Genomic DNA, 27,070 nt, shown 5'->3' on the forward strand with positions numbered 1-27,070 from the left:
TTTCTAGCAAGTCTGGAAAAATGCAACATTGTTGCATCGTCCAGGCTACAAACAATAACTTTTCTTTTGTGTTTATTCTCCTTTTTCAGTTTACTTCTTTGAACACTGTTAGATATTTATTACAGGATGACCACACTAGTATAAAACACCTCACTACACATAAGATTTGTATTATTGGGAAATTATACTTAAATATTGATCTATATAACATTGATAAGAATGAGTGTTTTTCCTTGTGACACCAACATGAAAAACTGCAGCGACCCAGGCAGTCACGACGAGGTTTTACTCTTCTTTGCATCCAGTTTCATGCAGCGAGAACCAACAAAGTCTAATAACAATATGTGCATGATGAAGTTACAAACCTGAATATAATTCTGTTTGTATGTTTTTAATGACTGTTCGGTGTGGACCACATTTTTCTACAGTCATGTTTCAGTGCTTTTCTCTGAGCGGTGTGACATTCAGTGTTGTCTCCATCGATGTGTGATGTGTCAGCCTTTGTGGCTGGTCTCCTGTCCCGCTTATTCAAGGTAAGTGATGGAACAAACACCTGGTTTCTTTTTCATTTGCTATAAAGATGATTTGCAAACAACTGTAAAGGACTGGGAGCCAGCACCTTCACATTTATGGGTTTATTAATCACTCAGGGACACTTTCACTCTCTGCACCCACAGCAGCCAGTTCTGCAGTCAGCTGCACCCTCCTCCTCCATCTCCGGTCTGCGACATCACTGAAAAAGGGGAAAAACCTCATCATAAATCATCCCCACCTGACCCACCAACCTCCCTGGCACCACCCGTCCCCTGCAGCTGATCCAGGGACCACACCTTCGCCACAACATTTACTGATCACTGCAAACTTTGGTATAAATCTACTAGAATTTGCCACATCACAGATAGTCACACACTTTTTTTTTTTTTTTTTTTTGCCTGTCCCATTTGGTTCTTTAGCCGTCAGAATTGTTGTCTGAAGACCAACAAGGATACCCAATGGATTTATTTTGCCAAATGGATCATCATGGCATTGCCGTATTGGTCCATTTGATCGACCTTTGTTTTTATTATTTATTTAATTTTATTTTCAGTTGTTACAGACGGGACAGACATGAGTGAGGGATAGGAAAGGGAGAAAGAAAGAGGAAGGAAAAGAAAAACAGAAGGGGAGAGGGACAGTGAGAAAGGGGGGAAAAAATATCTCCGGGATCACCTGTTGAGAGAAAAAGAATAGAAAACAAGCAAAAAACAAACAAACAAAGCAACATACTATACACAACACCATCGCATTAATCTAGCTAAGTGTAAACAGCAGTAAATACTAAATATTGAATGTTGTTGTGCAGCACGCAGGACAGACAGCGCACAATGTGCTTTGAAGTAGCAGCCAAGAAAGGTGTGATTTAAGTCTTCGAACAGTGAACACCTGTGTGCACACCTGTGTGGATCAGCGCGCTTGTATTCAAATCGTTTCCCCATGTAATGGTCTGCAAGAGGATGTAGAGAGCCATAGCCCCGCCCCCAGGGCATGAAGCAGGCATGGAGGAGATCCAGGCCCCAGACATCCAGAGGCCCCAGAGTGCAAGAGCCCAAGGAGGACCACCGTGGCATCCGTGCCACCTTCATGGGAAGGGCTGAGGATCCCCAGACGAGGGGTCACCCAGTAGCCACTGGGCAGAAGCTAGAGGGGGCTGCACCGGCGTGCCTGCCGGCTCCGCCGGCAGCCAGCTGTGCCAGAGTGAACCGAGCCGCAGGCACAGAGGCCGGAGGCCCGAGGGCCCTCTGCGCCCCGGAAGAGGCCTGACCGAGCTGCTAGCTCAGATAGTCACACTCTTGAGTATAATCACTGGCTCACATGGCTGACATCCACCAGCTGTGTGTGCTTTTTAAATAGGAAAAAAGGGATTTGTGGGAATAAAAGTTTCAGTTCATCTTCATAAAGTACACTGATAAAAAGCAGATGTCAAATGCTGCGTCTTTAGAGTAGCTATAAATAACCATATGATATGAATCCCACCTTCATAATGGATGAAAGGCATTATGGTGACAGATAATTTGAATTTATTGAAGTGTTTTTGTTTTTTAAATGTGCAATAGCCGCACATTTCCTGGTCCGGTTTTGAATTTAAGATCGGCCTGTCGTCTTTCCTGTTTCCATGGCTTCATCTAGATTAGATTGTGAATGACTGACTTCTGTTTTGAATGTTCAAATACATAAAACAGAATCCTCTTGTTAGAGCTGAATGTTTCATTCAATGACTCAGAATAAGAACAGATCAGAGTGAAGCAGGGACAGAGGAACAACCTGACGTAAGTAGAAACTTTGTAGTGTAATTTGACATTATTGGCTCAGAATAGAGGTTAAAATGTATTTCTTTAGAGATTGATATTAATGTCTATTCACATATTAAATGTAGATCCCATGTTTTATTCTTGTTTGCTGTCACAGGGGGTGGCTATAATGACAGAAACAAAAATGGCAATATAAGGCAGTGATAAAATAGTCCTGCAGTAAAACAGTTTGTGTTGAAACGGCTGCTCCAAGCTGTGAAATTGCAATTTCATAATGCAAAACAAAACAAAAAGTCTCAGCTTCTTGTTTATTTTCCTTGTTTAGTTTAATTTTTATCATCTGCACATTTCTCTCCTTTGTTATTTCTAACCGTCCTTCTATTGAGCTTTCATAGACAAAGCAGTGAAACCATATTAACTTTGACAATTGTCTTTTCTCCACTTCTAAAAACCACACACTGAAATACTGGGTCTATCAAACAGAGCAAAGATGCACTGGAGACCTTTTCTGCTCATTCTAATGGGTAAGTAGTGGAGGTGGGAATCACCATACATCCCACGATACAATATTATCACAATATTTAACTCACGATACGATATTATTGCAATTTTTTAAAATATTTTGCGATATTCAGATTCTGTACATAAAGGTAAACTTTATCAATATTCATTTTATCTAATATCAAAGTCTCACACTCAGTCTTTCTCTCATTTCAGTTTTATTGTTGACAAACTGAACGGTTTGTATTACAGTCTAGTCCAACTTAACTGAATCAACCATCTGGTACAATTATAGCTATTCTGAACTATGCAGTTTATGAAAACTATGCAGCCCCTTCAGCAACTGAAGAATTTGAAAGTAAATTAAAACAAAATATAATTTTACATTAAATAAAAAAGTTTTAAACTTAATTCAAATAAAACATGTCTTAAATTAAGATAAGTAAACTGTCACATTTGGACAGTGAAGGAATGTCAGGATTCTTGCTCAGAAAAAGGATCAACATGCTCTGAAGTCAGAGCACAAAAACCTTTTTTGTAACAAAATATCGATTTTTGCTGTCCCTGTATCGATACATTATTAGCAAACAAAATATCACCATGCTACAAAGTATCGATTTTTCCCCCACCCCTAGTAAGTAGATAATTTTACTGGAAAAACTACAAAATAATTCACTTCAGATTAGTGCACTGTTACTGTGTAATCACTAAAAGCATTGAAACTACTTGTTTTAGGCATGTGTTGTTTTCTTTATGTGATGTCTTCCCTCCTGATTTAACTTTCTTAACGACTTCTCTGACATCATTACGTTTGTAACATTTATTAAGGTGTATATTTGTTTTTTTCTTTTTAGGTCAGTGTTCCTTGTTTTCATGCCAGCGCTATAAGTACTATTTTATTAAAGAGCCTAAAACATGGGACGAAGCTCAGAGCTACTGTAGAGAACGATATAAAGACCTGGCCACAGTGCCTGACGTGACATATAGGGAGACTCTGTACATAGATTCTACAGAGAATCAAGCAAACGCCTGGATTGGGCTGTACAGCATCTCAGGAAGAGAAAACAGGAAGTGGCACTGGTCTCTGCCAGGAGTGGAGTTCCATGATAAAGAGATGAAATGGAATGTAGGGGAACCTAATGATAGACCTGAACATCTTGAGAACTGTGGACGGATTCAAAGCCCTGATGGGCTGGTGGATGTTGGCTGTTCTAACAATCACGCTTTTGTCTGCTATAATGGTGAGAATAAAGCAATGATTTATTAATTAATTAAATAACTGTTCATATTTAAATATAATTCACCTCTAATGAATATGAAAAGAAGCACTGCTTTTTTTAGAGCAGAGCAGACTGTATGTTTCATTGATTTACTGCACCATCTTGTGGTGCCAAATGGTATTACACAAAATAACATAAAATTCAAATTGAAATTTTATTTGTCACATTCACAGTCATAAACAGTACAATATGCAGTGAAATGCTTAGACAGCTGCTCGTGACCTAAAATAAAAGACTATGAATAGGAAAGGAAATAAATTGGGCAAATTTAACTGGGAAAGAATAAAACTTCGGAGAACTGTTTCTCTGCCACACAGAGCAAAGACATCCTGAGCATGATGTCACAGCCGTGGGTATTCCCCTAACGTTGTTACAGACAGGAAAACATGAAAGTATGTTTACAATCATACTTCAGCTTTGGACTTTGTTTTAAGTCGCATTTTTTGTTAGTGGGTTGTTTCGACATGCAGTATGAATTATTGAGCTAGTCATTAATTGCTGGTCTATAAAGCTCTGAATGGTTTAGGACCAAAATACATCAGTGACCTCCTGACCCAGTATGAACCTTCCAGATCCCTCAGGTCATCTGGATCCAGTCTTTTATCAGTTCCCAGAGTCAGAACCAGACACGGAGAAGCTGCGTTCAGCTTTTATGCTCCTTATATCTGGAACAAACTCCCAGAAAGCCTCAGATCAGCTGAAACACTCAGTTTATATAAATCCAGGTTGAAGACTCACCTGTTCTCAGCTGCATTTGAATAAAACACCAAATCTGCACTTAAGCTTAAATGTCAAAACTTACATTTTAACTACTGATTTTATCTACTGTTCTGATTTTATCTGTTTTGATTTTTGATTTTATATACTGGTTTGTTTGTTTGTTTGTTTGTTTGTTAGTTTGCTTGTTTTAATCAATTTTAAATCATTGTTTTTGTTTCTAATATATCTGTAAAGCACTTTGAATCACCTTGTTGTTGAATTGTGCTATACATATAAACTTGCCTAATTATTGATCTTATTTTACAGACTGACAGTAGCTTTTTACACTAAAAATTGTTACAATGCAGCACAATGAAATGATCATAATTTTCAGTATTCCAGGTTAATATTTTCCAGTTTTCATGAAAAAAACTATTGTCTCAGATCAAAAAATGTGCATTTCTTGTGACACTTTTTTCTCTTTATTCCACAGAACAAAACAAATCACTCCATTTGATTGACACAGAAAAAAAGTGGCGTGAGGCTCAGAGCTACTGCAGACAGCACCACACAGACCTGGCCAGTGGAGCAGAACAGTTAAAGGAAGCAGTCAGTAAATTATCTCGTAAACCACCGTCATGGATCGGCCTGTTCAGAGACACCTGGAGGTGGTCAGATGGGAGTAATTATTCTTACAGACACTGGGAAAGTGTGCATGAGTTGCCTGTAGAGCTGTCTAAAACTGACAGCGGCACCAGGAAGTGTGCGATGATTGCATTAAACAAAGAAGGAAAATGGAGCGCTGATGATTGTAACAACACAAAACCTTTCTTCTGCTATGATGGTGAGATTTGCAAAGATTCAGCTTTTACATCTGGTTTCTGTCAGTTTTCTTACCGAAGGAATAAATGTTAAAATGACTTTTCGAATCTTTCTTATTCTCACTGAAAGAAGTGCACACGAGGAACGCTGGTATAAGTTTCATCATCAAGCTAAATAACACAAACTACTATGGAGTTGTCTTCTGTTTTTATAAACGAACATCATGTGTTCTTTCATGACAGAAAAATGGATCCTGATTAATGAAAGCAAAAATTGGGACGACGCCTTAATTTACTGCAGAAAGCACCATGATAACCTGGTCTCCATCACAAGCAGTGAACAGCAAGAATTGGTGAAGGAGAAAGCCGAGAACGCCACCACTCCGTATGTCTGGCTGGGACTGCGCTACAGCTGCGCTCTCGATCTGTGGTTCTGGGTTGATGACCAGCTTGCCTGCTATCAGAACTGGGCCAATGAGACAGACACTGGACACTGCAACCTGGCTGTAGCCATGGAGACAGGAGGAGAACATAAGTGGTTCAAGAAAGATGATGAAGAGAAGTTTAACTTCATCTGTTCTCTGTGACTGGTTTTAAAAGCAGTGCAGCAGCCATGAGTTAAATGTGCCAATACTAGAAACAGATGACACATAACAATCATTTAAGTTGATCAGGCATAAAATGTAAGGTGAATTACACTGATTATCTCTTCATCATAGAGCCTGTTAGTGGGTGGGATACATCAGGGACCAAGGCAACATTTTGTCCTCGAAGCTAATGTGTTAGAAGCTGTTTTGCTTTGTTTGTTTTTGCTTTATTCCTAAATAAGTTTAAAAGTGATACGTACTGTAGAGTAAAATATACCACGGCATTTGTATGCTTATATAAACTTTCCATAATCTGACAAAGATACAAGATTTATAGTAATACTTATCCCGAGCAAGTAACGATTTTTGATTAAAAAAAACAACATACAAAGAGAAACAAAAACCTTTGATTAAAGAAAGAAAAATAATAGCATGAGGCCTTAAAATAATGCAGAGTGCATGTTTGACCTGGTCTCCATCACAAAGCTGGAACAGCAGGAAGTGGTGAAGGAGGCAGCCAAGAACACCAACACATCCCACATCTGGCTGGGACTGTGCTGCAGCTGTGCTCTTGATCTGTGGCTCTGGGTCAATGACCGGCTTTGTCTGCTCTGAGAACTGGACCAATGAGACCGACCGACTGCAGCAACGGAGAAAGAAAAACACGAGTTACAATCACGACCTAAAAATACTGTTAAAAGTACGTTTTCTCTGTTTCCAGGCTAGAAACAAGCGACATATAACAACAATGGCATTTCTTTGTTTTTATTCTTCCTTTGAAGTTTATTTCTTTGTATTCTGTCACATATTTGTTACAAAATAAGAATCTGTTCTAGCTCAAAAACTCTTCACCTGTTAGATGACATAAGGTGATGGCTTCATAGTGTATACAGCAATTATAAGCTTATAATAACTAATATGTAAATAACTGTCTCAACCCCCCAAATACAATGTTTATATAATTATTTAAATTTAAGGACTTAAGTAAAATGTTTATTTTTATTTTTCTGACCCTGTTTAACAATGTTGTCAGATTTTCCTGTGAACTGGGAACACTGGTATAACTGATAATGAAATTTGAAACAAAAATATTAAACATTAAATATTTTTATTATTAGTGTCAGTGGAAAAAATGTGTATTGTTCAGGATTTTTTTAAAGTAAAGAACACTAGATGGTTCACATGAGCCAACAATTTCACAGCAATTAAACCTGTTCACATGTCCCACATGGTCTGTGCGACAGTGTTGAACCGCCCTCATTTCTTTACATTCTGCTTGTAAAATGGAAAATGGATGCAGTGATGTATTGAAAGATTTACAAATAAAAATGGAAACGCAGCAGCTGAGGCAAAAAGAGTTGGTGGGATTTTTATAAGCTTTAAACCAGCATGTTGTCATGATAGTCAACACAAATGATACATTTTGTTTATATTTTTATTCACAGGTGATCATTTTTCATTTAGTATGGTACAATATTTAGCATATTTTTTGATTTCCCATAAAATAATTTATTTAGCACAAGATAGTGGGCTACATACTGAACTCAGCGGATGGAAACAAAGTATCACTGTATTGGTATCATTAATATACACATCCTGGTTCCTGTGCCAAACCATTGACGGATGTTTCCTCTGATTTCTTAATGATGTAACCTTGTTACTTTGTATCTGCTGTAGTTGTTGTAGCTTGCATCAAAGTTGTTGAGGGCACCTTTGGGATGTTTTTTAGATTGAACTAAAGAAATGAGAACAAATGCCTCCCTCTGTGCTCTTATGAAAGAGCACAGAGGGAGCTTTGGAAAAAACTGTATATTTGCCCAACATCTGCAAAGCAGTGGGTGTGATTTATTCTGCCTCCACCTTTCTGTTTGACTTTGCTCTTTTATTTAATCTCTTAGTGTTTCTGTGCAATGAGCAAAACAACAAGAACAACAGCAGCAGCAGCAGCGATGAAGTTTCATGCTTTTGTTTTCATTCTTCTCTTCATCTGCACGTACCTGAGTCTGGCACAAGGTAAGTCAAACAGAATGGGCTGGATGCAGAACTCCACTGTGACATTTCCACTTAAATATCTATTTTTAACAGAATTCACAGAAATGTAACCATGCAGCTCTTCACAGTATCTTCTAAAAATCTGACTAAAAATATGCACCCATCTTTTGGTGGACCCGGTGTTTTTTTTTTTTATGCCACATCTTGGGTTAACCACAGTTCCTGAAGCCTCATTCCTTTGTCTTTGTTCCTGAAAACCTGTCGTTTTTTTAGTGAGGGGATGTGGGAATAATACTGGACAGCACTGACTGGCAGACGTCCACAACATTTCCAAACGCGGTGGTTTATTTCTCCGCTACTCTCTAACTTTCTCTCCAGGCTCGTATGGCAAGTGCTGCCTCGGCTATGTTAACGACATAAAAAAGAAGAGAAACATCGTCGGTTACACTATGCAGGAGCCGAACACTGTCTGCAACATCTCAGCTGTTTTGTGAGTATACAGTGTAAGATCCTTCACTTCTCACTGATTTTGTTTTCCTGCACTGTTAAATTCCATCATAATTAATAAGCACAGACTGACGGAAAAAGAAAAACCCAATTCAGGAAGTGCATGATCGACATTTAATGAAGTGTGTGAACTTCTAAAATAAGCTTTAGAACTTAATAATGATACTCACATATGTAGGTTTCAGATGAAAAAGAAGTCCAAGCCTGTGTGTGCCAATCCAGACGATGATTGGGTCCAGAGGGAGATGAAGAGGCTGGATCCATCAATGCTGCATTAGGTAAAAAGATACCATGCTCTCCCAATGTCATACACTCTCAGACGCTATGTACATTAATCATAATACACACCGCCTCTTTACAGAACGAGAAAAAGAAGAAGAGAGGACAGTGGACATCTTTATCTAGCTGTCCGAGATCGGATATCATCTTTAGTCATGTACACAGTTTACTAATACAGAAATATGTTGTATACTTAATGTTAGAGCCAGTATAAGTAAAATAATTTATGTGAACCATCTATGATACTATTCAACTGTGTGTGTATGTGAGAAAAATGTATCCTTAACATGCTGTTAACAGAGAAGTTGAGGTTTTTTAAAAATATACACAGATTTGCTCATTTTTGCATCGGCACTAGTTGGACTTTGTGGTTTTCTTTTGCAAATAAAGAGCAAAACCAAACAGAACCTTTGGTTTGTATACTGCAACTTGATGATAGGAAATTAAAAACACTGCACTGCAACAGCATCCTTGAGATGTGCTTGAAAGGGAAATTTGTACAACCAAGGTATGCAGAAGAGCATCTCTAAACACAACACATATGGAACTGTAAAACAGATAGCATGGATCCATGCATGTGCATCCATCGTGCCGTGTATCTGCAGCTCTGGCTGGTGGTGGGGGTGTAATGCTGAGGGGCACGGTTATTAAAGTTAGCTAAAACTAAATACAAAATTAAAACTAGATGTAAAAACAAAACCCTTTGGTTAACTAAAAATTGAAATAAAATCTAAAAACGATTATGTGACCTTGGAAAACTGAAAAATAAAAAATAAAAACATGGAAGAAATATCTCCATTTTCAGTATTTGTAATATTGGTTAATTTCTTTTATGAGCTGGTCTGATGAGGCATTGATGAATGTATTTACTGAGACTCTTAATGCCAACAAGAGTGTAACTACTTTCAAAAAGTTCTGTATTTTTATTGTAATTTGAACTGACTTTTGACATAAAGTATTTACAAATTAAACTAAACGAATTAAACCAAACACTTTTCAGCAAGAAATACTAAAAACAGTCATTTGAAAACACAAACTGTAAAAACTCTGGTGTTGTGGATATTTACTTCACTTTGGGCCTCTTGGTACCAACTTACACTGCAGCATATTATAAAACAGAAGATTAATATCATGGATGTAAAGCCAACAAATCTCCAGTAACTGTGTGATGCTGACATGTCGATATGGACCAAAATCTCAGGGGAAGCTTTTTAGCACCCTGCTAAATCTGTGGCAGGTTAAATGAAGGCAAAGTGGGGTCCAGTACTCCCAGAAACTATTGCAACAACAAAATTGTCTTCAGTGCAAATTTTTGACAGTTAATTTTATTTTACAACAGACTTGAAAAAAAAAAAAAACTAGGATTTTATTTGTAACTTATTTTGGCAAATTTGTTTAGGGTGATGTTGCTGAGATGGTCTGTTTTATGGTCTCACGGAAGACTAAAGATATTAGTTTTGTTTGTTTATTTGTTTTTTGTTTCATTGTTTGTTACTTACATTTTGCAACATGAATATTAGATAATATAATATTATTAACTAATATAATATTATTAATTAATATAATATTATTAGAATTTCAGAATAGCATTTTAGGTCTTCATCACAAAGGATCATAAGCTCCTTCCACATATTTAATGCAGGCTCCAGTATACAGTGAATTTTCATAATTAACTGCAAGGGCGTCGATTTGGCATGGACGGAAGGGACATGTCCCCACCAATAGGGCTTTGGAGCGTGATGTCACGGGGGTGGGCGTGGAAAGGATTTTGGCTCGATCCGCCATTTTCGGGGTCTAGCGCAAGTGAAAAGGGAGCGAAGGCACACACAACAGCCACGGTTCGTATTTGCTGTGTGGTCGGCTGCAATGTTCGATCGCACGACCGGCAAGAGAATAAGCTTGAAAATGGTTTATCTTTTCATTCTTTCCCAACCTGGAAGCAACACGAGGCAGCTCATGTATCAATGTTAGCAAACGAAGGCGTGTAGCCTGGATAGCAGCTGTGAGACGAGCTGATATCCAGTTCTCTTCCATCTCCAAATATCTGTTGGTGCTCCAGACAGTTTCATTCCGGTAAGTTCTAAATATGTTCATATCACTCTTTATAGCCTATTAGTTTTATTTTCGATGCACTCTGAGCTCATAGCAAATTAGAACAAACATCCTACTGAGTGATTTTGTAGAACCACCTTCTATTTATAGACTTGCTAATTATTTGGCATTATTGCAGCAAACCAGCCTATGAAATGGATGAAACACATCGTGACTGGGTTCCAGCGCTACACAAGGGACCTGCTTCAAACATACCACCATGCCAATCAGATTACTTCTTCCATGTGAGGGTGAAGAGGTGACCCTTCTGGATAAGATGGTGAAGGTTTGCTGCGTTTTGGTGAACAGTGTGATAATAAAACCAGGGAAATATGAAACCTGCTCCTGTTAAATATTCTTAAGTATTGTGCTGTTAAAATTGCTGTATTTTTTCAAAAGATACAGTAAATAAAGTAATGTTAGTAGTGGTTGATATCATGTAAACACTGTCATGATTTTATGTAAACATTTTGTCATTTGTAAACTATAAATGACTGGATTCTACATTGTAACGGATGTGATGTTCTATAAAGTGGTTTTCATAATAATAAAAAAAGAGGCAGAAATTAGTTTGTTTCTTTATTCAATTTTTGAACAGTGGTACTCAGTGAGTACATATTCAGTAAATGCAAATTATTTACATGGCAGTGCACTACAGGCATAAATCTAGACCCCTAGATAAAACATTATGGGTCATTCCCACAACCCACAGCTTTACTGTGCTCCAGCAAAGTATCCAAGTATCCTCCAGCAGTGACAACTCCTCCACAGTAGCAGGTGGGATTTTTCTTTTTTGAGGACGGCTCCTTTTACCTGTCACTACGGATGGTCTGTTTATGTTTTGATCAAGAGCCTTTTTTTGGGCAGCTGAAGAGGAGAAGTCTATCTTATGGCCAACCTCTGGCTGTATCTTGGTCACATTACCCAGCAAAACCCAGTATGCAGGTTCATCTGTAACAGTCCTGTGCCACAGATCAACACTGTTGCTTCTACATTAAACAGAAGAGCAGTGACGTGGGTGCAGGTCTCCGCGACTCCGGCCTTACAGGTGCAGTGGGCGGCTTCAACCTTCCCTGTGATGCTCACAGTGACCCATGGCTGTAATGCTCGTTCATTCAGTCTTTGAGAGTACAGGACCTGAAACACACAAAGTTCATTTAAAGACAAGAACTATGAGCCAAGGCCGACATAAATGTGTTTAATCTACTTTATCATAAATGTAACAAAGTGTTTAGAAAGTTAGCACATACATGTAATTTTTCATTTCTTTATGTGTCCATCTATAGAACGCTGCATGTTATAGTGTTAATCTGCCTGTTCTCTGTCAGAAACCTGCCTGCAGAAAATGAACCTAAAGTATGTAATGCAAGGATGTCATCACTTTAGAGATGGAGAAAGCATAAAGTGACAATTATGAGTCACTTAATATGATAAGGAGATTCTGCAGGTCATTAATCAATGTATAAAACTAAAATAAAATGTATTTTTAGTGACACAAGATACAAATATGGAAGCAAGATGTATAATTAGAATTATTTATAATAAATATGAATAAATTAGTGCAATTTCTTTAACCATAAAGAATAACTAAATCCTTCATGACAATGTCACATCAGTGCACTGAACTCACTATGTTATCCCTCTAACAGCCTCCACATGTTCTCACTGTAGTTTCCCCTCATGAATGAATTTATGCTGCACTAATCTGAATGTTTGCAGGGAAATCAAACGCATTTCACACGCAGTACTCGAGCTGACTTACCTTTGTTTGAATGACGACTTGTACGCGCTGACTCCACAGACAAGGTACGAAAATATGTCAGGCTACGTCAATAGCGGTTGGTCTTCAGGGTTTCTACTCCACGGCCGTATTTCATACGGGTCCACATTTCCAATGCACGCTATTTTCTGCAAGTACCGCCGCTTCGCCTCTGGACGCAATCGGTCTCTATACAGTCCATTCTCTTTTGAGCTGCTTTTAAGCATCTTTCTTGTAGTCGTCGTTCCAACAGTGTGTTTGTTTTAATTCGTAGACCCCGAAAATGGCGCTGCGCTCCCATAATGCATTGCGGCGTGACGTCAACTCCAAAGCCCTATAGTCCCTGTCGCTACCCGATCCGTACCGGAAACCCGATCGGTACCCCGCATGCGCGAAAGGTGTCTACTTCCGGTCATAGCGTTTTACGATAGTTATGGGTCAGAGTATCGGTTAAGATGTTAAGAATAATAAGTATATCTTAAAATGTTTGCAATAATGAAGCATTTCAGTACAATGTAGACAAAAACGAAAAATAAAAAGACAGTTACGGATCGGGACTCCCCGATCCTTACTGCGCATGTGCAAAGTCGGACCGTACAAATCGGGTCTACCCGATCCGTACCGCGCATCTGCAGATGTTTTCTTCTTCTTCTGTTCGTTTAATGGCAGTGTACTCCCCAGTGTACGAGGATACTGCCACCTGCTGACCGAGCGAATGAACCCCATTGTAAAATGAATTGGCGTCATTACAAACGTGTGTTAAATTTGATTTAGTGATAGTCGAGTGTGTTTATGCTTGTCTGTGAGGAGAGGATTGACTGGAATAGTGATGATGATGTCCGCTATCACTGTCAATTGTCAGTAAACACTTAATCTGGCTGATGAATCTTCACGTGACACATTGCTAAATCAATATTATTAAGTCTGTCATTAGGCGCCATTCGTCTTATTTTACGGCGCTGTTGTTCAATCGGGGAAGGCTCTCTGTTGAGGAGAAAAGCATGAATTTGTTTGTATACGGATTATCCATTGTTTAAATGTCCCGGGCAGTCGAAAAGGAGACAGAGCTGTTGAGAAATGCTAGGAGCTAACTGGGCGCTAACCGTATCATTCAAATATATTGACTGTCGCAATGTTGGCAAAGAGAGGAAGTGACGTAAGATTTGCGCATGCGGGGTACCGATCGGGTTTCCGGTACGGATCGGGTAGTGACAGTCCCCACCAGGGTTGGACTGGGACAAAAAATCGGCCCGGGCATTTTGACTAGAGACCGGCCCACCAAAAATGTGACGTCATTCAGGGGTAAAACCGCAAAGGATTCTGGGAACTTGTGGCAAGCGGTACTAGCGCATGCAGGCTTTCAATTGAACTCAGTTACACAGCGATAAAAAGAAACACAAAAAATGGCAAGAAACTGTTGTATTATTAACTGCAATAGCCGGTGTTGTGCCAAAAAGTGATTGTCTGCCAAAAACTGATTTCCGGTATTTGCCAAAAACTGATTGCTCGTATTTAAATTGCTATAAGTAACTTGTTGGGCTATAATATGTGAAACATATGTTAAATGCATCCCTCATGGATGACATAAAGTCATATTGAGCTACAAACAACATTAGTGTAACACGGTAGAAGCCGCAATCAGTCTTTGGCAGTGACTTTTATATAACCTTTATTTATGCCGTTAAAAAAAATCTCATTAACATTAAAAATGTATTTTGTAAGAAGTATTGGACAGCAGAAATGGCTCAAATATTACAATAGTTCTGTAAAAATATTTAAAGTGGGGATAAAGGACCGGATTGGTTATAATGTAAGTACAATAACACAGAGTTGTAAAGATACTTGAAAAAACAAATAATTTTTTAATTCCATATATAGCCCCTTTGTAAACGCTGTTCACCGAAGTCTATTTACCAACATACGTAAAGATATTACACATAAAAAATACACGCAAACATTGGAAATCACTTTTTGGCAGGCAATCACTTTTTGGCACAACACCTGTTGCATGACAGCCACGGGAAGCCGACGGGTAAAGAGATCGGTTGTTATCGGATTACGTTGTGGAAATTGTTTAAGCCATGTTTCCGAAGTAACAAAGAGCCGATGGATGGCCTATAAGATTGCTAAACAAGGTTTAGCCTCGGCTGTAATTGGTTCAGCCCAGAGTTGATCATGACCAATTGGCCAATCCAAAACCTTTCATTATTTATACCCTTCCAAAAAAAAAAAAAAAAATCGATCGGCCCATAAAAACAAAAAATCGCCAGCGGCCCACCGGGCAAATGCCCGGTATGCCCGATGGCCAGTCCAGCTATGGTCCCCACCAATAATTTGATCTCTTCAAGTAAAAAAAAAAAAAAGATCTGTCAGCGTCTCGTTCACCCAGCGGTGCAGAAAGAGTTAAATTACGTTCTCTACTGGAGTCCTATATCATGTGACAAATATAGCCAATGTGATTGGCTGAGCCTTTCAGGAAGCTCTGTTTAGTTTTAGCAGCGGCAAACCTGCGCTGCGAGGAGGAGAGGAGGATGGCAGCAAAGAGGAAGAACCTGGATATAAGAAAGTATTTTTCAAAGAAACCTGTAAGTCACTTAAACTCAAGTTCACTCATAAAATCTGTCCATCATAATAACGTTACAGGCTATGCTAGGACATACATGCCAACCCTCCCGTTTTTTCTCGGACAATCCTGAATTTCAGTGCCCCTCTTATTACTCTTTCTGGGTTGCAAAATAAACTTTTAAAAAAAATTTCAGGCGAGAATGTAGCTGTGCAAACTTCAAATATCTGAACCGGGGAGAACAGCAAACTCCCGGCACATCGTTTTAGGCTTTGGCCCACATCAGTCTAAAATTGTATGTAACCATGAATAACGTGTTGCCATGTCCACCAGGAGAGACTGGACAGTATAGATGTAAAACAAATATGTCAGCAGTTTATCTCAGTTAACGATAGGAGAAGGCATGTGTTTGGCTGCTTCACATAGTGCACATTGAGTTGTTGTGTGGGACATGTAGTCCATGTCTGTTGCTGTAACAGTTCATGTTTAGAGTAAAACATCCCAGCTCACTGACTTGATCGGGGCAATAGTGCCTAAAATGTTGCATAATGTTGCTGAGAGATCTTTTACTTTGTGGTCATCTTAGATGAGTAGTTTTATGGACAAAAACCACCAGGTCATTCAGTGTTCCCTTAGTGCTAATGTGTAATGTTGTTAAGTCCTTAAAGTCATATTCTTTTATTGTCATGACTGTATTTGAAGCTATTTTTATTTTTGTATGATACCTGATTTATATGGATTGTGATTGAAGTAAACTAAAGCCTAAAATACTTAGTCAGTCATTTGTTTAATAGTAACTTAACATTATATAATTCACATATAAAACTATGAATTGTAATTTTAAATGGTTTAAAAGCACGTAGAATAACATATGTAGGCAAGTATATTTCTCCTTTTTTTATCAAGAAGCAAAGACAAAAAGGGAAAATAAGAAACAGGGCAGGGTTCGGTGGTTGAATCATCCGTCCCCACCAATGCCAAAACCAAATCTACGCCCTTGATGGCAGCCCTCACAAAGAAGGCTACAGGAGGAACACAAAGAGGTAAAAGGTAAAGAGGATGGTAATGAACATATACCTCATAAGAGGAGGCAGCTGTTTTCTTCAAATCCAGTTAAAATAACATTAATTTCATTAAGCCAGTTTGTCATGTAGTTTCGAATTGTGACCACAGGGAGGCAGTGTGTGATAGTTTTCTACAGTTGAGACAATAAATGTGGGTCATTTAATTAAAGCCGTAACTATTTTATATTTGTCTAGATGACTTGGTGATGATGTTTGAAGACCACATGGACAGAAAACACCTCCAACAAATCTGCATGTTGGGTTTTAATGAGCAGTGCAGTTAAACAACAGGATGAATGATTTTGTATTTGCAGCTTTTAAGGAATAATTTAATATATATTTTTTCTTATATTTAAATCCCAGTAACTGACTGAAAAGACTGTCAGTCCTGTGTTTTTATATAGTTATTTTACAAAGAAATAATCAATAAAATTAATTATCAAATGTGTAGAAAGTCTGTTTGTGACTCCAGTTTGAAAATAGTCACCACAGAAGCTTATTTTTTAAGCCTTTTCCTGGTGTCAGATTTTTCATTGTTAAGCAAGTTACAACAAAAAGCTATAGATATGTTAAATATTTTTAAGTGACTTCATATTTCCCCTTGTTGGCCGTTTGTCTGCTTTTAGCTGTGTGTCGTTTGTCGTTTTTTCCTTATCTCAGATTAAACGTATATCTGGTGGATTGTGAACTGTTGGAGAATCTGTGGCACATGTAGCATTGTTTCCGTCTTCCTCATTGCGCTGTCTTACTTCCTTCATGCTGGTTTCCTGATTAAAAACCTGAAAAGCTGCTTAGCCGCAACCTTTTCTAAAATCCTCGGTTAAACAACAGGATGAATTATTTTGTATTTGCAGCTTTTAAAGAATAATTTAATATATATTTTTTCTTATATTTAAATTCCAGTAACTGACTGAAAAGACTGTCAGTCCTGTGTTTTTGTATAGTTATTTTACGAAGAAATTCAATTCAATTCAATTTTATTCATATAGCGCCAAATCACAACAATAGTCGCCTCAAGGCGCTTTATATTGTACAGTAGATCGTACAATAATAGATACAGAGAAAAACCCAACAATCATATGACCCCCTATGAGCAAGCACTATGGTGATAGTATGAAGGAAAAACTCCCTTTTAACAGGAAGAAACCTCCAGCAGAACCAGACTCAGGGAGGGGCGGGGCCATCTGCTGCGACCGGTTGGGGTGAGAGAAGGAAGACGGTAGTGATGGGATTTCTGGGTCTTTAGAGAGCCGGCTCTTTTGGCTCCCAACCAGCTCTTCAGGTTGCTTTAATTATTTTATTATTAACAACAATATAAAAATATGCACAAAAGGAATTACTGATAAAAAAAAACGTGGTTTTATGTATATATGTTTATATATAAATATATACGGTGGCCCCTAAAGACAAAGCACGTACAAACTCCAAAACACATTTCTAGCGTTAACTGAACTTCCAAAACAGAGCTACCTAGATCACTTAAATTACACAATTGAAAGCATGTGTGTATTGTTTGTATATTTATACACAAGCACTCATATATATATTCAAATAATTTAAAAAAAAGTTCATTTACCTGTTATTACCACACACCAAATCCGGTCGTTGGTACTTCCTGGCTTGTGTAGCCACTTGGTAACAAAAGCTCAACACTGCGCCCTAGCATCCTGGAGCACTTCTGTGCTTTTTTGGGCGCGTTTTGGAGTTTGTACGTGCTTTGTCTCTAGGGGCCACCGTAAATATACTTTTATTTATTCACTCCACATAAAATGTAAAAAATAAATCATATAATACAAAAACTATTTACATTTCAACTTTTAACTATTTAAATTTTCAGCTTTTTCCTTTTAAACAAATTTAAAGCTAAACAACACAAAACACTGCAAACCACAACACAATTAAATATAAATTAATATATGAAAACAAAAATAAGATGCATATTCTCTGTCATATGGACCTGCATGAATAAACTTTCTGAATCCTTTATCATCTGCAACTGAAAATAGTTGTGGATGATTACTATACCTTTCTAATGTGACGTTGTTGTCCCTGGCTCTCTTTCTCTCTCTCTCCCTCCCGCTCTGTTCCTGTGCTACTGTGAGTGTAACTACCGCCCCTCCCCTCTCTTCCCAGCGCAAAGCACAAGGCTCGCGTGCGGAGTGAAGCGGGAAAAAGTGCGAGAGAGAGAGAGAGAGAAAAACAAAAAGAAAAAACCCACGGCTCGCGTCGTTCACGTCAAAGAGTTGGCTCTAAGAGCCGTTTCGTTTGCGACCGACACATCACTAGAGGACAGGATAAAGAAATGCTGTAAAAGAGAGACTAATATTAATTGGTTGGGGAAACCTAATAACAGATATGATTCAATACAGAGAGGTCTGTTAACACATAGTGAGTGAGAAAGGTGACTGGAAAGGAAAAACTCAATGCATCATGGGAATCCCCCGGCAGCCTACGTCTATTGCAGCATAACTAAGGGAGGATTCAGGGTCACCTGGTCCAGCCCTAACTATATGCTTTAGCAAAAAGGAAAGTTTGAAGCCTAATCTTGAAAGTAGAGATAGTGTCTGTCTCCTGAATCCAAACTGGAAGCTGGTTCCACAGAAGAGGGGCCTGAAAACTGAAGGCTCTGCCTCCCATTCTACCTTTAAATACTCTAGGAACAACAAGTAGGCCTGCAGAGCGGGAGCGAAGTGCTCTAATAGGGTGATATGGTACTACAAGGTCATTAAGATAAGATGGGGCCTGATTATTTAAGACCTTGTATGTGAGGAGCAGGATTTTGAATTCTGGATTTAACAGGAAGCCAAAACAGGAGAAATATGCTCTCTCTTTCTAGTCCCTGTCAGGACTCTTGCTGCAGCATTTTGGATTAACTGAAGGCTTTTCAGTGAGTTTTTTGGACATCCTGATAATAATGAATTACAGTCGTCCAGCCTGGAAGTAATAAATGCATGAACTCGTCTTTTAGCGTCACACTGAGACAGGATATTTCTAATTTTAGAGATGTTGCACAAATGGAAGAACGCAGTCTTACATATTTGTTTAATATGTGCGTTGAAGGACATATCCTGGTCAAAAATGACTCCAAGGTTCCTCACAGTGTTACTGGAGGCCAAGGTAATGCCATCGAGAGTAAGAATCTGGTTAGAAGTTTTTTAAATCAACCAGGAAATGAAAATCATTTCCTGGTGTCAGCTGTTTCCTTGTTAAGCAAGCACAACAAAATACTGTTGGTATGTTAAATATTTTTAAGTAACTTTATATATTTTACGTTGTTGGCAGTTTGCCTGCTTTTAGCCGTGCGTCCCTTGTCTTAGATCTGTCCTTCCTTATCTCAGTCCAAAGGTATATCTCATGGATTATGAAGTGTTAGAGAATCTTTGGCATGTGTATATTTTGTCAGTGTTCCTTATTTCCTTGTCTTACTTCCTTCATGCTGTTTTCCCGATTGAAAACCTGAAAAGCAGGGGGGAGCTTGAATGGTGAAAAAGAAACTTTTTTAAGTGACATCAATCGATCGAGCCTTTTATTTGTCACATGCAAAGTTTACACCTGGAAAAACAATGAAATGTACAATACAATGGGCAAGTGGAGGAGGGGAAAAAACGAGACCTCTACTCATTCTGGCCTCCTGGTGGCAGGTCAGCACGAGAACAGAAAACAAAAACAACTCCTCTGCACAGAGAGCACATACATCTCCACATCACAACACCATAAACCACATGACAAGCAACTGGGGTGGGTAAGGGGGTGAGCCGATGTAGACACAGCCATCCTGCCCTGCAGCTATTAATCCAGCGCTGGGCCCAGACCCACCGTCTGACCTCGGTCTTGGAGATAAGCGTTCGAAGGCGTTTGGAATCCAGGATGAGGGTGCGTAGGATGGGAAGGAACAGTCTAAACACAGTCTGTTATCAGGGAGAAATTTTGTTGTCCAGCTCCAGCCTTGAGACCACAGCTGGCGCTGATATGGTAGCTGCATGAAATGATGGTGGTTTCCTTTAGTGCGAACAACTGCATGTCAATTTTACAGTCGATCTAAATGTCCGTCAATGGTCTCTCAATCTCCCGTTGGAGAGCCATGAGCTTCTATTCAATTCAATTCAATTCAATTTTATTTATATAGCACCAAATCACAACAAAAGTCGCCTCAGGGCGCTTCATAGATACAGAGAAAAACCCAACAATGAGCAACCACTTTGGCGACAGTGGGAAGGAAAAACTCCCTTTTAACAGGAAGAAACCTCCAACAGAACCATTGCTGGCTGTCTGAGTGGTGTCCCAGAAACGATGTGGGCTTCATAGATAATTGGCAAACCTCCTGCAGAACCAGGCTCAGGGAGGGGCGGGGCCATCTGCTGTGATTGGTTGGTGTGAGAGAAGGAAGACAGGATAAAGACACAATGTAGAAGAGAGCCAGAGGTGAATAACAACTATGATTCAGGGGATGTAACTTTTATTAGGGAAAACACCAAAAAACATCTTATGGATTTTGAAGCATAAATGACGATAACCAGTTTGAGTTATGTAAATGCGAACTATCACCCAGAGTGCTGTTTAGCAAAACTAACAAAATGTTTTTAAAAGGTGTTGACGCTTTTATGTATGACAGTAAATTAGAACGGTAAAGTGTGGAGAATATGTTCTTGAAGAGTCTCAGCTTCACAGACCACCTGGCAGTCATGTTTGGAAAACTTCCACCTTGGGTTACTAACTGCTGGTTGGACACTGGTGTGGATGTTTTGTCCTATTTCATTGTGCTACTTGGCAATAGGAATAATTTAATATACATTTTTTCTTATATTTAAATCCCAGTAACTGACTGATAAGACTGTCAGTCCTGTGTTATTGTATAGTTATTTAACAAAGAAATAATCAATAAAATTAATTATCAAATGTGTAGAAAGTCTGTTTGTGACTCCAGTTTGAAAATAGTCACCACAGAAGCTTATTTTTTAAATCTTTTCCTGGTGTCAGATTTTTCATTGTTAAGCAAGTTACAACAAAAAGCTATAGACATGTTAAATATTTTTAAGTGACTTCATATTTCCCCTTGTTGGCCGTTTGTCTACTTTTAGCTGTTTGTCGTTTGTCGTTTTTTCCTTATCTCAGATTAAACGTATATCTGGTGGATTGTGAACTGTTGGAGAATCTATGGCATGTGTAGCATTGTTTCAGTCTTCCTCATTGCGCTGTCTTACTTCCTTCATGCTGGTTTCCTGATTAAAAACCTGAAAAGCTGCTTAGCCGCAACCTTTTCTAAATTCCTAGCGATTAACGGTAATTTTGAAATTGGTCTGTAACTGCTAATAAGAGAAGGGTCTAACTTGTTTTTTTTGTTTTTTTTTAAGGGGGGGGGAGGCAGAATTTTTAGAATAGGCAGGGACTTTACTAGACACCAGTGAAGTGTTGATTATTGAGAGCACGCAAAGACAAATAGACTGGAAGACATTTTTGAATAATTATGCATGTAAAATGTCAAGTGGACAGGAGAATGCTTTCACTGAGTTAACTAATTTTACCAGCTTGGGTAGAGAAACTTTCAGTCCTGTGTTTTATTGTATGTATTATTATTTCATGAAGAAATAGATCAATAAAATTAATTATCAAATGTGTAGAATGTCTGTTTGTGGCTCCATTTTGAAAATAGCTTAGTCACCACAGAAGCTTATTTTAAAAAATATTTTTCTGGTGTCAGCTTTTTCTTTGTTAAGCAAGCACAACAAAAAAGTATTGATATGTTAAATATTTTTAAGTAACTCTATATTTCACCTTTTTGGTTTTAGCTGTGTGTCATTTGTCTTAGATCTTTTTTTCCTTATCTCAGATTAAACGTATATCTGGTGGATTGTGAACTGTTAGAGAATCTATGGCATGTGTAGCATTGTTTCAGTGTTCTTTATTGTGCTATCCAACTTCCTTCATGCAACTGAGTTTCCCCCTACTTTCTCCTACACACCTTGTAGAACAGAGTTCAATGTGTAAGAAGGGGAGAAAGGTTTCTTGATGCATGCTCAATCATCCAGGTAAGTAAATCCCAAAAGGTTGACTCTGTTCATCACCACTGATCAAAGCCCATTGATCGAAGACCATTGATCAATGGCCAGGAGTACCATTCAAAGAGAGTTGGGGAATGGCTGTTAAATGTCAGGAGGATTGCCAGGATTTATACATCGGGGAAACCAAACAACCAATGGTAAAGCGGATGGCACAGCATAGAATAGCCACTTCGTCAGGCCAGTACTCTGCAGTCTATTTACACCTACAGGCCAATGGACACTCTTTCAATGATGAGGATGTACACATCCTGGACAGGGAGGAACGCTGGTTTGAGCGCGGAGTCAAGGAGGCCATTTACGTGAAAAGGGAAAGACCATCTCTGAATCGAGGAGGGGGCCTAAGGGTGCATCTGTCACCATCTTACAATGCTGTGATTGCAGCCATTTCTCAACTCTCTGAGAATGGGACTCATGACCATGATAGTCAATGAGCACATGAATGGTGATCACAGTTTGCATATTAATAATCAAGGAACTGATCTCCCAGCCCATTGTTCATTCAGTGGGCTTGTTTTTAGTCATTCTGCAAATGTACTGTTTATGTAGTGAACATATAGTGTACACATTATTTAGGTTTTCTTCTTCTTTTCTAGTATATTGTTTTCTTTAATCTCACATCTTTGTGGTCTTGCTACCTACTTTCATTGTGCAAGCAACTGTACAATGACAATAAAAGTTCTAAGTAAGTTCTAAGGGTTTAAGGTTTAAAACCTGCAGTCAGCTGAGACTGAAGAAGTCACTTGGATGAGTGTAGAAATGTTTCTCTCACTAAAAACGCTACATCCAGATGAACAGAATAAACCTTTTGGAAAGTGGAGAAAAGGTGAAGCTGAAAAGCTAAGACGGAGAAAGAAAGAAATGCAGCAAAATGTGTCAAATTAACTGACATCTTAGCTTTTGAAGCTCCTTTATCTGTACCTTTAAAAAGTAGTAACGGCAACAACTAATAACACTGCACATAATAACAACAATAATAATGTATATCTGATCTGGGCTCTCTCATATCACACTACTGTACATGTGCTTAATAACACAAATCTACAGGGTGGGCCATTTATATGGATACACCGTAATAAAATGGGAATGGTTGGTGATATTAAAGTCCTGTTTGTGGCACATTAGTATATGTGAGGGGGCAAACTCCTCAAGATGGGTGGTGACCATGGTGGCCATTTAGAAGTCGGCCATCTTGGATACAACTTTTGTTTTTCCAATAGGAAGAGAGCCATGTGACACATCAAACTTATTGGTAATGTCACAAGAAAAACAATGGTGTGCTATGGGGGTGCTCCGGGAGTATGGGATATCTGGCCCATTGCTACGGGCCATTCGATCCCTATCCAACCGTTGCAAGAGCTTGGTTCACATTGCCGGCAATAAGTCGGACTCATACTGGTGGTTGATGGGCTCTGCCAGGGCTGCCCTTTGTCACCGGTTCTGTTCATAATTTTTATGGACAGGATTTCTAGGCGCAGCCAAGTGGCGGAGGGCTTTCACTTTGGTGGCCTCAGAATCTCATCTCTGCTTTTCGCGGATGATGTGGTTCTGTTGGCTTCATTGGGTGGGGGCCTCCAGCTCGCACTGGAGTGGTTCGCAGACGAGTGTGAAGCAGCGGGAATGAGGATCAGCACCTCCAAATCTGAGGCCATGGTTCTCAGCCGGAAAAGGGTGGAGTGCCCACTCCGGGTCGGGGATGAGTTCCTGCCCCAAGCGGAGGAGTTTAAGTATGTCGGGGTCTTGTTCACAAGTGATGGGAGAAGGGAGCTGGAGATCGACAGACAGATTGGTGCAGCGGCTGCAGTGATGTGAATGCTGTACCAGTCTGTTATGGTGAAGAGAGAGCTGGGTGTAAAAGCAAAGCTCTCAATTTACCGGCCGATCTACGTCCCTACCCTCACCTATGGCCACGAGCTGTGGGTAGTGACCGAAAGAACTAGATTGCGAATACAAGCGGCGGAAATGAGCTTCGTCCGAAGGGTGGGTGGCCTCTCCCTTAGAGATAGGGTTAGAAGTTCAGCCATCCGGGAGGTGCTTAGAGTAGAGCCGCTGCTCCTCCACATCGAAGGGAGCCAGCTGGGGTGGTTCGGGCATCTGACAAGGATGCCTCCTGGGCGCCTCCTGGGTGAGGAGTTCCAGGCATGTCCCACCGGAGGGAGGCCCCGGGGCAGACCCAGGACACGCTGGAGAGATTATATCTCTCGGCTGGCCTTAGTGTTCCCCCAGATAAGCTGGAGGAGGTGGCTGGGGAGAGGGAGGTCTGGGCTTCTCTGCTTAGGCTGCTGCCTCCGGATAAAGCGGATGAAGATGGATGGATGGATAAAACGAATAAACCAAACTATTTGCAGTGAAATGTATTTCTATTCCTATTTTTTTTTTTGGATCTTCCAACGATAGCCTGCTGTTGTATATTCAATCAGAACATACATGAGAAGGCCATATTTAAGCAGTTTAACCGAATTTGACAATTTCTAAAGTTCTGGGTTACAAAAGTCCCATAACCTTTAAGAACTTTGCTTTATTTGCCTCATCATTGCAGAGTTGTTCATCTCATCTATGTTGTGCAAAGGCTAATCCAGAGACAATACCCCAGCATCAACAGGTTCAGTGGTGCAGGACTAACAGAAGGCTCCTCACTGAGGTCTCCGACTTCTCTGATCAGCGAATTAATTTCGTAAGTCGGGGTTCCACTGTAGTGTAGTTTTATTGCATATTTTATATCATAAGTATCAAAAAGGGAGTATCAGTAGGAAAGTAACAATAGGAAGCCAGGGCCCCGCTCAGTAGAACGTGGGATGGGTGTTACACTTATTTGAAAAACCTCTCAGAAAAGGATCAAGGTACACAATGAGCCCATATGTGTGATTTCATTTTTTTATTGAGTCAGTAAAACATTATTATTACTTTATTATAACTACAACATAAATCCATATTTGTAACTAAACTTCAAATAGGTGAATCATCATTCCTATCATTTAACTTTTAATAGAGATAATTTTCTTGATAATTACAAAATCAATAGCAAGGATTTAACATGAACATGATTAGATTCTATGCTTTCACAAGTAAATACATGAGAACACACTCTGAGCAGAATCAGACTTCTACGAGTGTCACTTTGTTTGGATGACCACTGTTGGTTGAGACATGTAACCAGTTGCAACTGGTTGCGCAGGCATCATCATCATTGCTGGTTGGACAGTTGGAATAGGCTGCATGCTGACAACAGGGTTATTCTGTATGTTGATGACAGTCGGGTTTTTCTTGCGATGCTTTAACTCGCGATGCATCTGACACCAAGAGCACCACTCGCAGAAACAGGAAAGTACAATGTCCTTACAGAGAGAGCCCTGCAGAAAGAGAGTACAAGCATAGAGATTTTGTGTAATTCAGGTGGAAGAGCAGGTTAAACAAAATCTAACAATCAGAAGTTTGGTAGATTAATCCCTTGGAATCTACTCGGAAGAGATACTATGTGTGTGAATGTTAGACAAAAAAGGTTTAGGCATAGATTAAATCCAATATAGATTTTTTTGATTTGGTGAATAAGAATTCCTAGTTAAGTTGATTTTTGAGTTCAGTGTCACCATCAAATGCTTCATACCTTGATGCCGTATCGGTTTCGCATGCCAGCTCTTATGGACAAAACTGCAGGAGGAACACAGATAGGTATCCCACAGGCTGCTAATACACCAGGGCCACATATATCACATAAAGGGAGACAGCTGTTCTCTCCAAAGTTTCCTGAAACAGTGCAGGCGAGACAGGGGCAGCACCAGAATCCATAGCAGCCTGAAAAACACAGAAACACGTCAATAAAGTGGTAACAAGTCTCAAAAGATGAAGGCAACACAAATGAGGAAAAAAATCCTGAATTTAATCTATGAGTCAGTAAAAATTTAACTGGCTTCTTACAAGTTTTCATATCCTGACAACAGTCAAGGACATCACTGTCCCAGTCTGTCAAGGGTTTTCCTGGAATTGCCATTGTGTTGAACTTCACCCACAGACACCGAACGCTGACTCTGTGAAAGTCAAGAAGAAAAAGTAAAATAACTACAGCTGACACACAGTGCTGTATAATACATCTACATCTCTACATTAAGCTTGATTTACAAAGTAAATGCACAAGAAATGTTATATTGCAAGGTGAAGACACTACAGCATTACACAGAGGAAAAGTAAGCACGAGTAATCGTTTGGTGAGTGTAAGAAAAAATAAAAGCTTTCTATGGACATTCAATTGACCTCTGTTTCCCTGAACAGGACTAATGTACCGCATGTGCACATATGTATTTCCAAAAAATTAAAAAGTGATAACTTTTCTATAAAACTGCTACTAGTTTCATGATATAAATGACCTTTCCCAGTCTATGTAACAAAGTTAATGTGAAATCACTTGTAGAAAACTGGAAACTCTTACCTTTTGTTGCTGGACGCCCTCTGCCCACCTCTGATCCTTGAACTGAAAGGATGCTCCTTGGATTGGGAGTTTTATTGTCAGTTGGGTCAACACAAACAATGCTGCAAAGCCTGAAATGCTGGAAACTGAGAAATGAAACTAAAAGTGCATTCCTACAACA

The 27,070-nt window shown here is 39.3% G+C and overlaps 3 protein-coding genes across 3 annotated transcripts; 2 read left to right on the top strand and 1 right to left on the bottom strand.

Moving 5' to 3' along the window:
- The first annotated feature begins 2,778 nt into the window (after nucleotides 1–2,778).
- On the top strand, nucleotides 2,779–6,176 carry LOC102795959 (macrophage mannose receptor 1-like). Its single transcript, XM_087830536.1, has 4 exons — nucleotides 2,779–2,812; nucleotides 3,644–4,030; nucleotides 5,262–5,612; nucleotides 5,833–6,176. Exons 1-4 carry the CDS (start codon nucleotides 2,779–2,781, stop codon nucleotides 6,174–6,176), a joined length of 1,116 nt encoding a protein of 371 aa, XP_087686662.1.
- Nucleotides 6,177–8,011: 1,835 nt separating this feature from the next.
- On the top strand, nucleotides 8,012–9,361 carry LOC148097847 (C-C motif chemokine 20-like). Its single transcript, XM_087830629.1, has 4 exons — nucleotides 8,012–8,189; nucleotides 8,547–8,658; nucleotides 8,854–8,953; nucleotides 9,037–9,361. The coding sequence occupies exons 1-3, from the start codon at nucleotides 8,087–8,089 to the stop codon at nucleotides 8,951–8,953; spliced, it is 315 nt and encodes a 104-aa protein (XP_087686755.1). The 5' UTR covers nucleotides 8,012–8,086; the 3' UTR covers nucleotides 9,037–9,361.
- Nucleotides 9,362–25,600: 16,239 nt separating this feature from the next.
- On the bottom strand, nucleotides 25,601–26,478 carry LOC102797273 (cornifelin homolog A-like). The gene is made up of 3 exons (XM_035911545.2): nucleotides 26,403–26,478; nucleotides 26,092–26,279; nucleotides 25,601–25,837 (listed from the first exon to the last, which is right to left on the bottom strand). The coding sequence occupies exons 1-3, from the start codon at nucleotides 26,473–26,475 to the stop codon at nucleotides 25,601–25,603; spliced, it is 498 nt and encodes a 165-aa protein (XP_035767438.2). The 5' UTR covers nucleotides 26,476–26,478.
- Nucleotides 26,479–27,070: the final 592 nt, after the last annotated feature.

The sequence above is a fragment of the Neolamprologus brichardi genome, chromosome 17, assembly GCF_056152115.1.
Source record: "Neolamprologus brichardi isolate AB-2024 chromosome 17, ASM5615211v1, whole genome shotgun sequence".
NCBI lineage: Eukaryota > Metazoa > Chordata > Actinopteri > Cichliformes > Cichlidae > Neolamprologus > Neolamprologus brichardi.

Bases quoted from the DNA above. Each gene is read 5' to 3' on its own strand.
- LOC102795959 (XM_087830536.1), top strand. From the start codon at position 2,779: ATGCACTGGAGACCTTTTCTGCTCATTCTAATGG. The intron at 2,813-3,643 runs GTAAGTAGTGGA...TTTTCTTTTTAG, and splicing joins TTTTCTGCTCATTCTAATGG to GTCAGTGTTCCTTGTTTTCA. The intron at 4,031-5,261 runs GTGAGAATAAAG...TTTATTCCACAG, and splicing joins CGCTTTTGTCTGCTATAATG to AACAAAACAAATCACTCCAT.
- LOC148097847 (XM_087830629.1), top strand. From the start codon at position 8,087: ATGAGCAAAACAACAAGAACAACAGCAGCAGCAGCAGCGATGAAGTTT. The intron at 8,190-8,546 runs GTAAGTCAAACA...CTTTCTCTCCAG, and splicing joins GTACCTGAGTCTGGCACAAG to GCTCGTATGGCAAGTGCTGC. The intron at 8,659-8,853 runs GTGAGTATACAG...TCACATATGTAG, and splicing joins TGCAACATCTCAGCTGTTTT to GTTTCAGATGAAAAAGAAGT.
- LOC102797273 (XM_035911545.2), bottom strand. From the start codon at position 26,475: ATGGCAATTCCAGGAAAACCCTTGACAGACTGGGACAGTGATGTCCTT. The intron at 26,280-26,402 runs GTAAGAAGCCAG...TGTGTTTTTCAG, and splicing joins TTGTCAGGATATGAAAACTT to GCTGCTATGGATTCTGGTGC. The intron at 25,838-26,091 runs GTATGAAGCATT...CTCTTTCTGCAG, and splicing joins GAAACCGATACGGCATCAAG to GGCTCTCTCTGTAAGGACAT.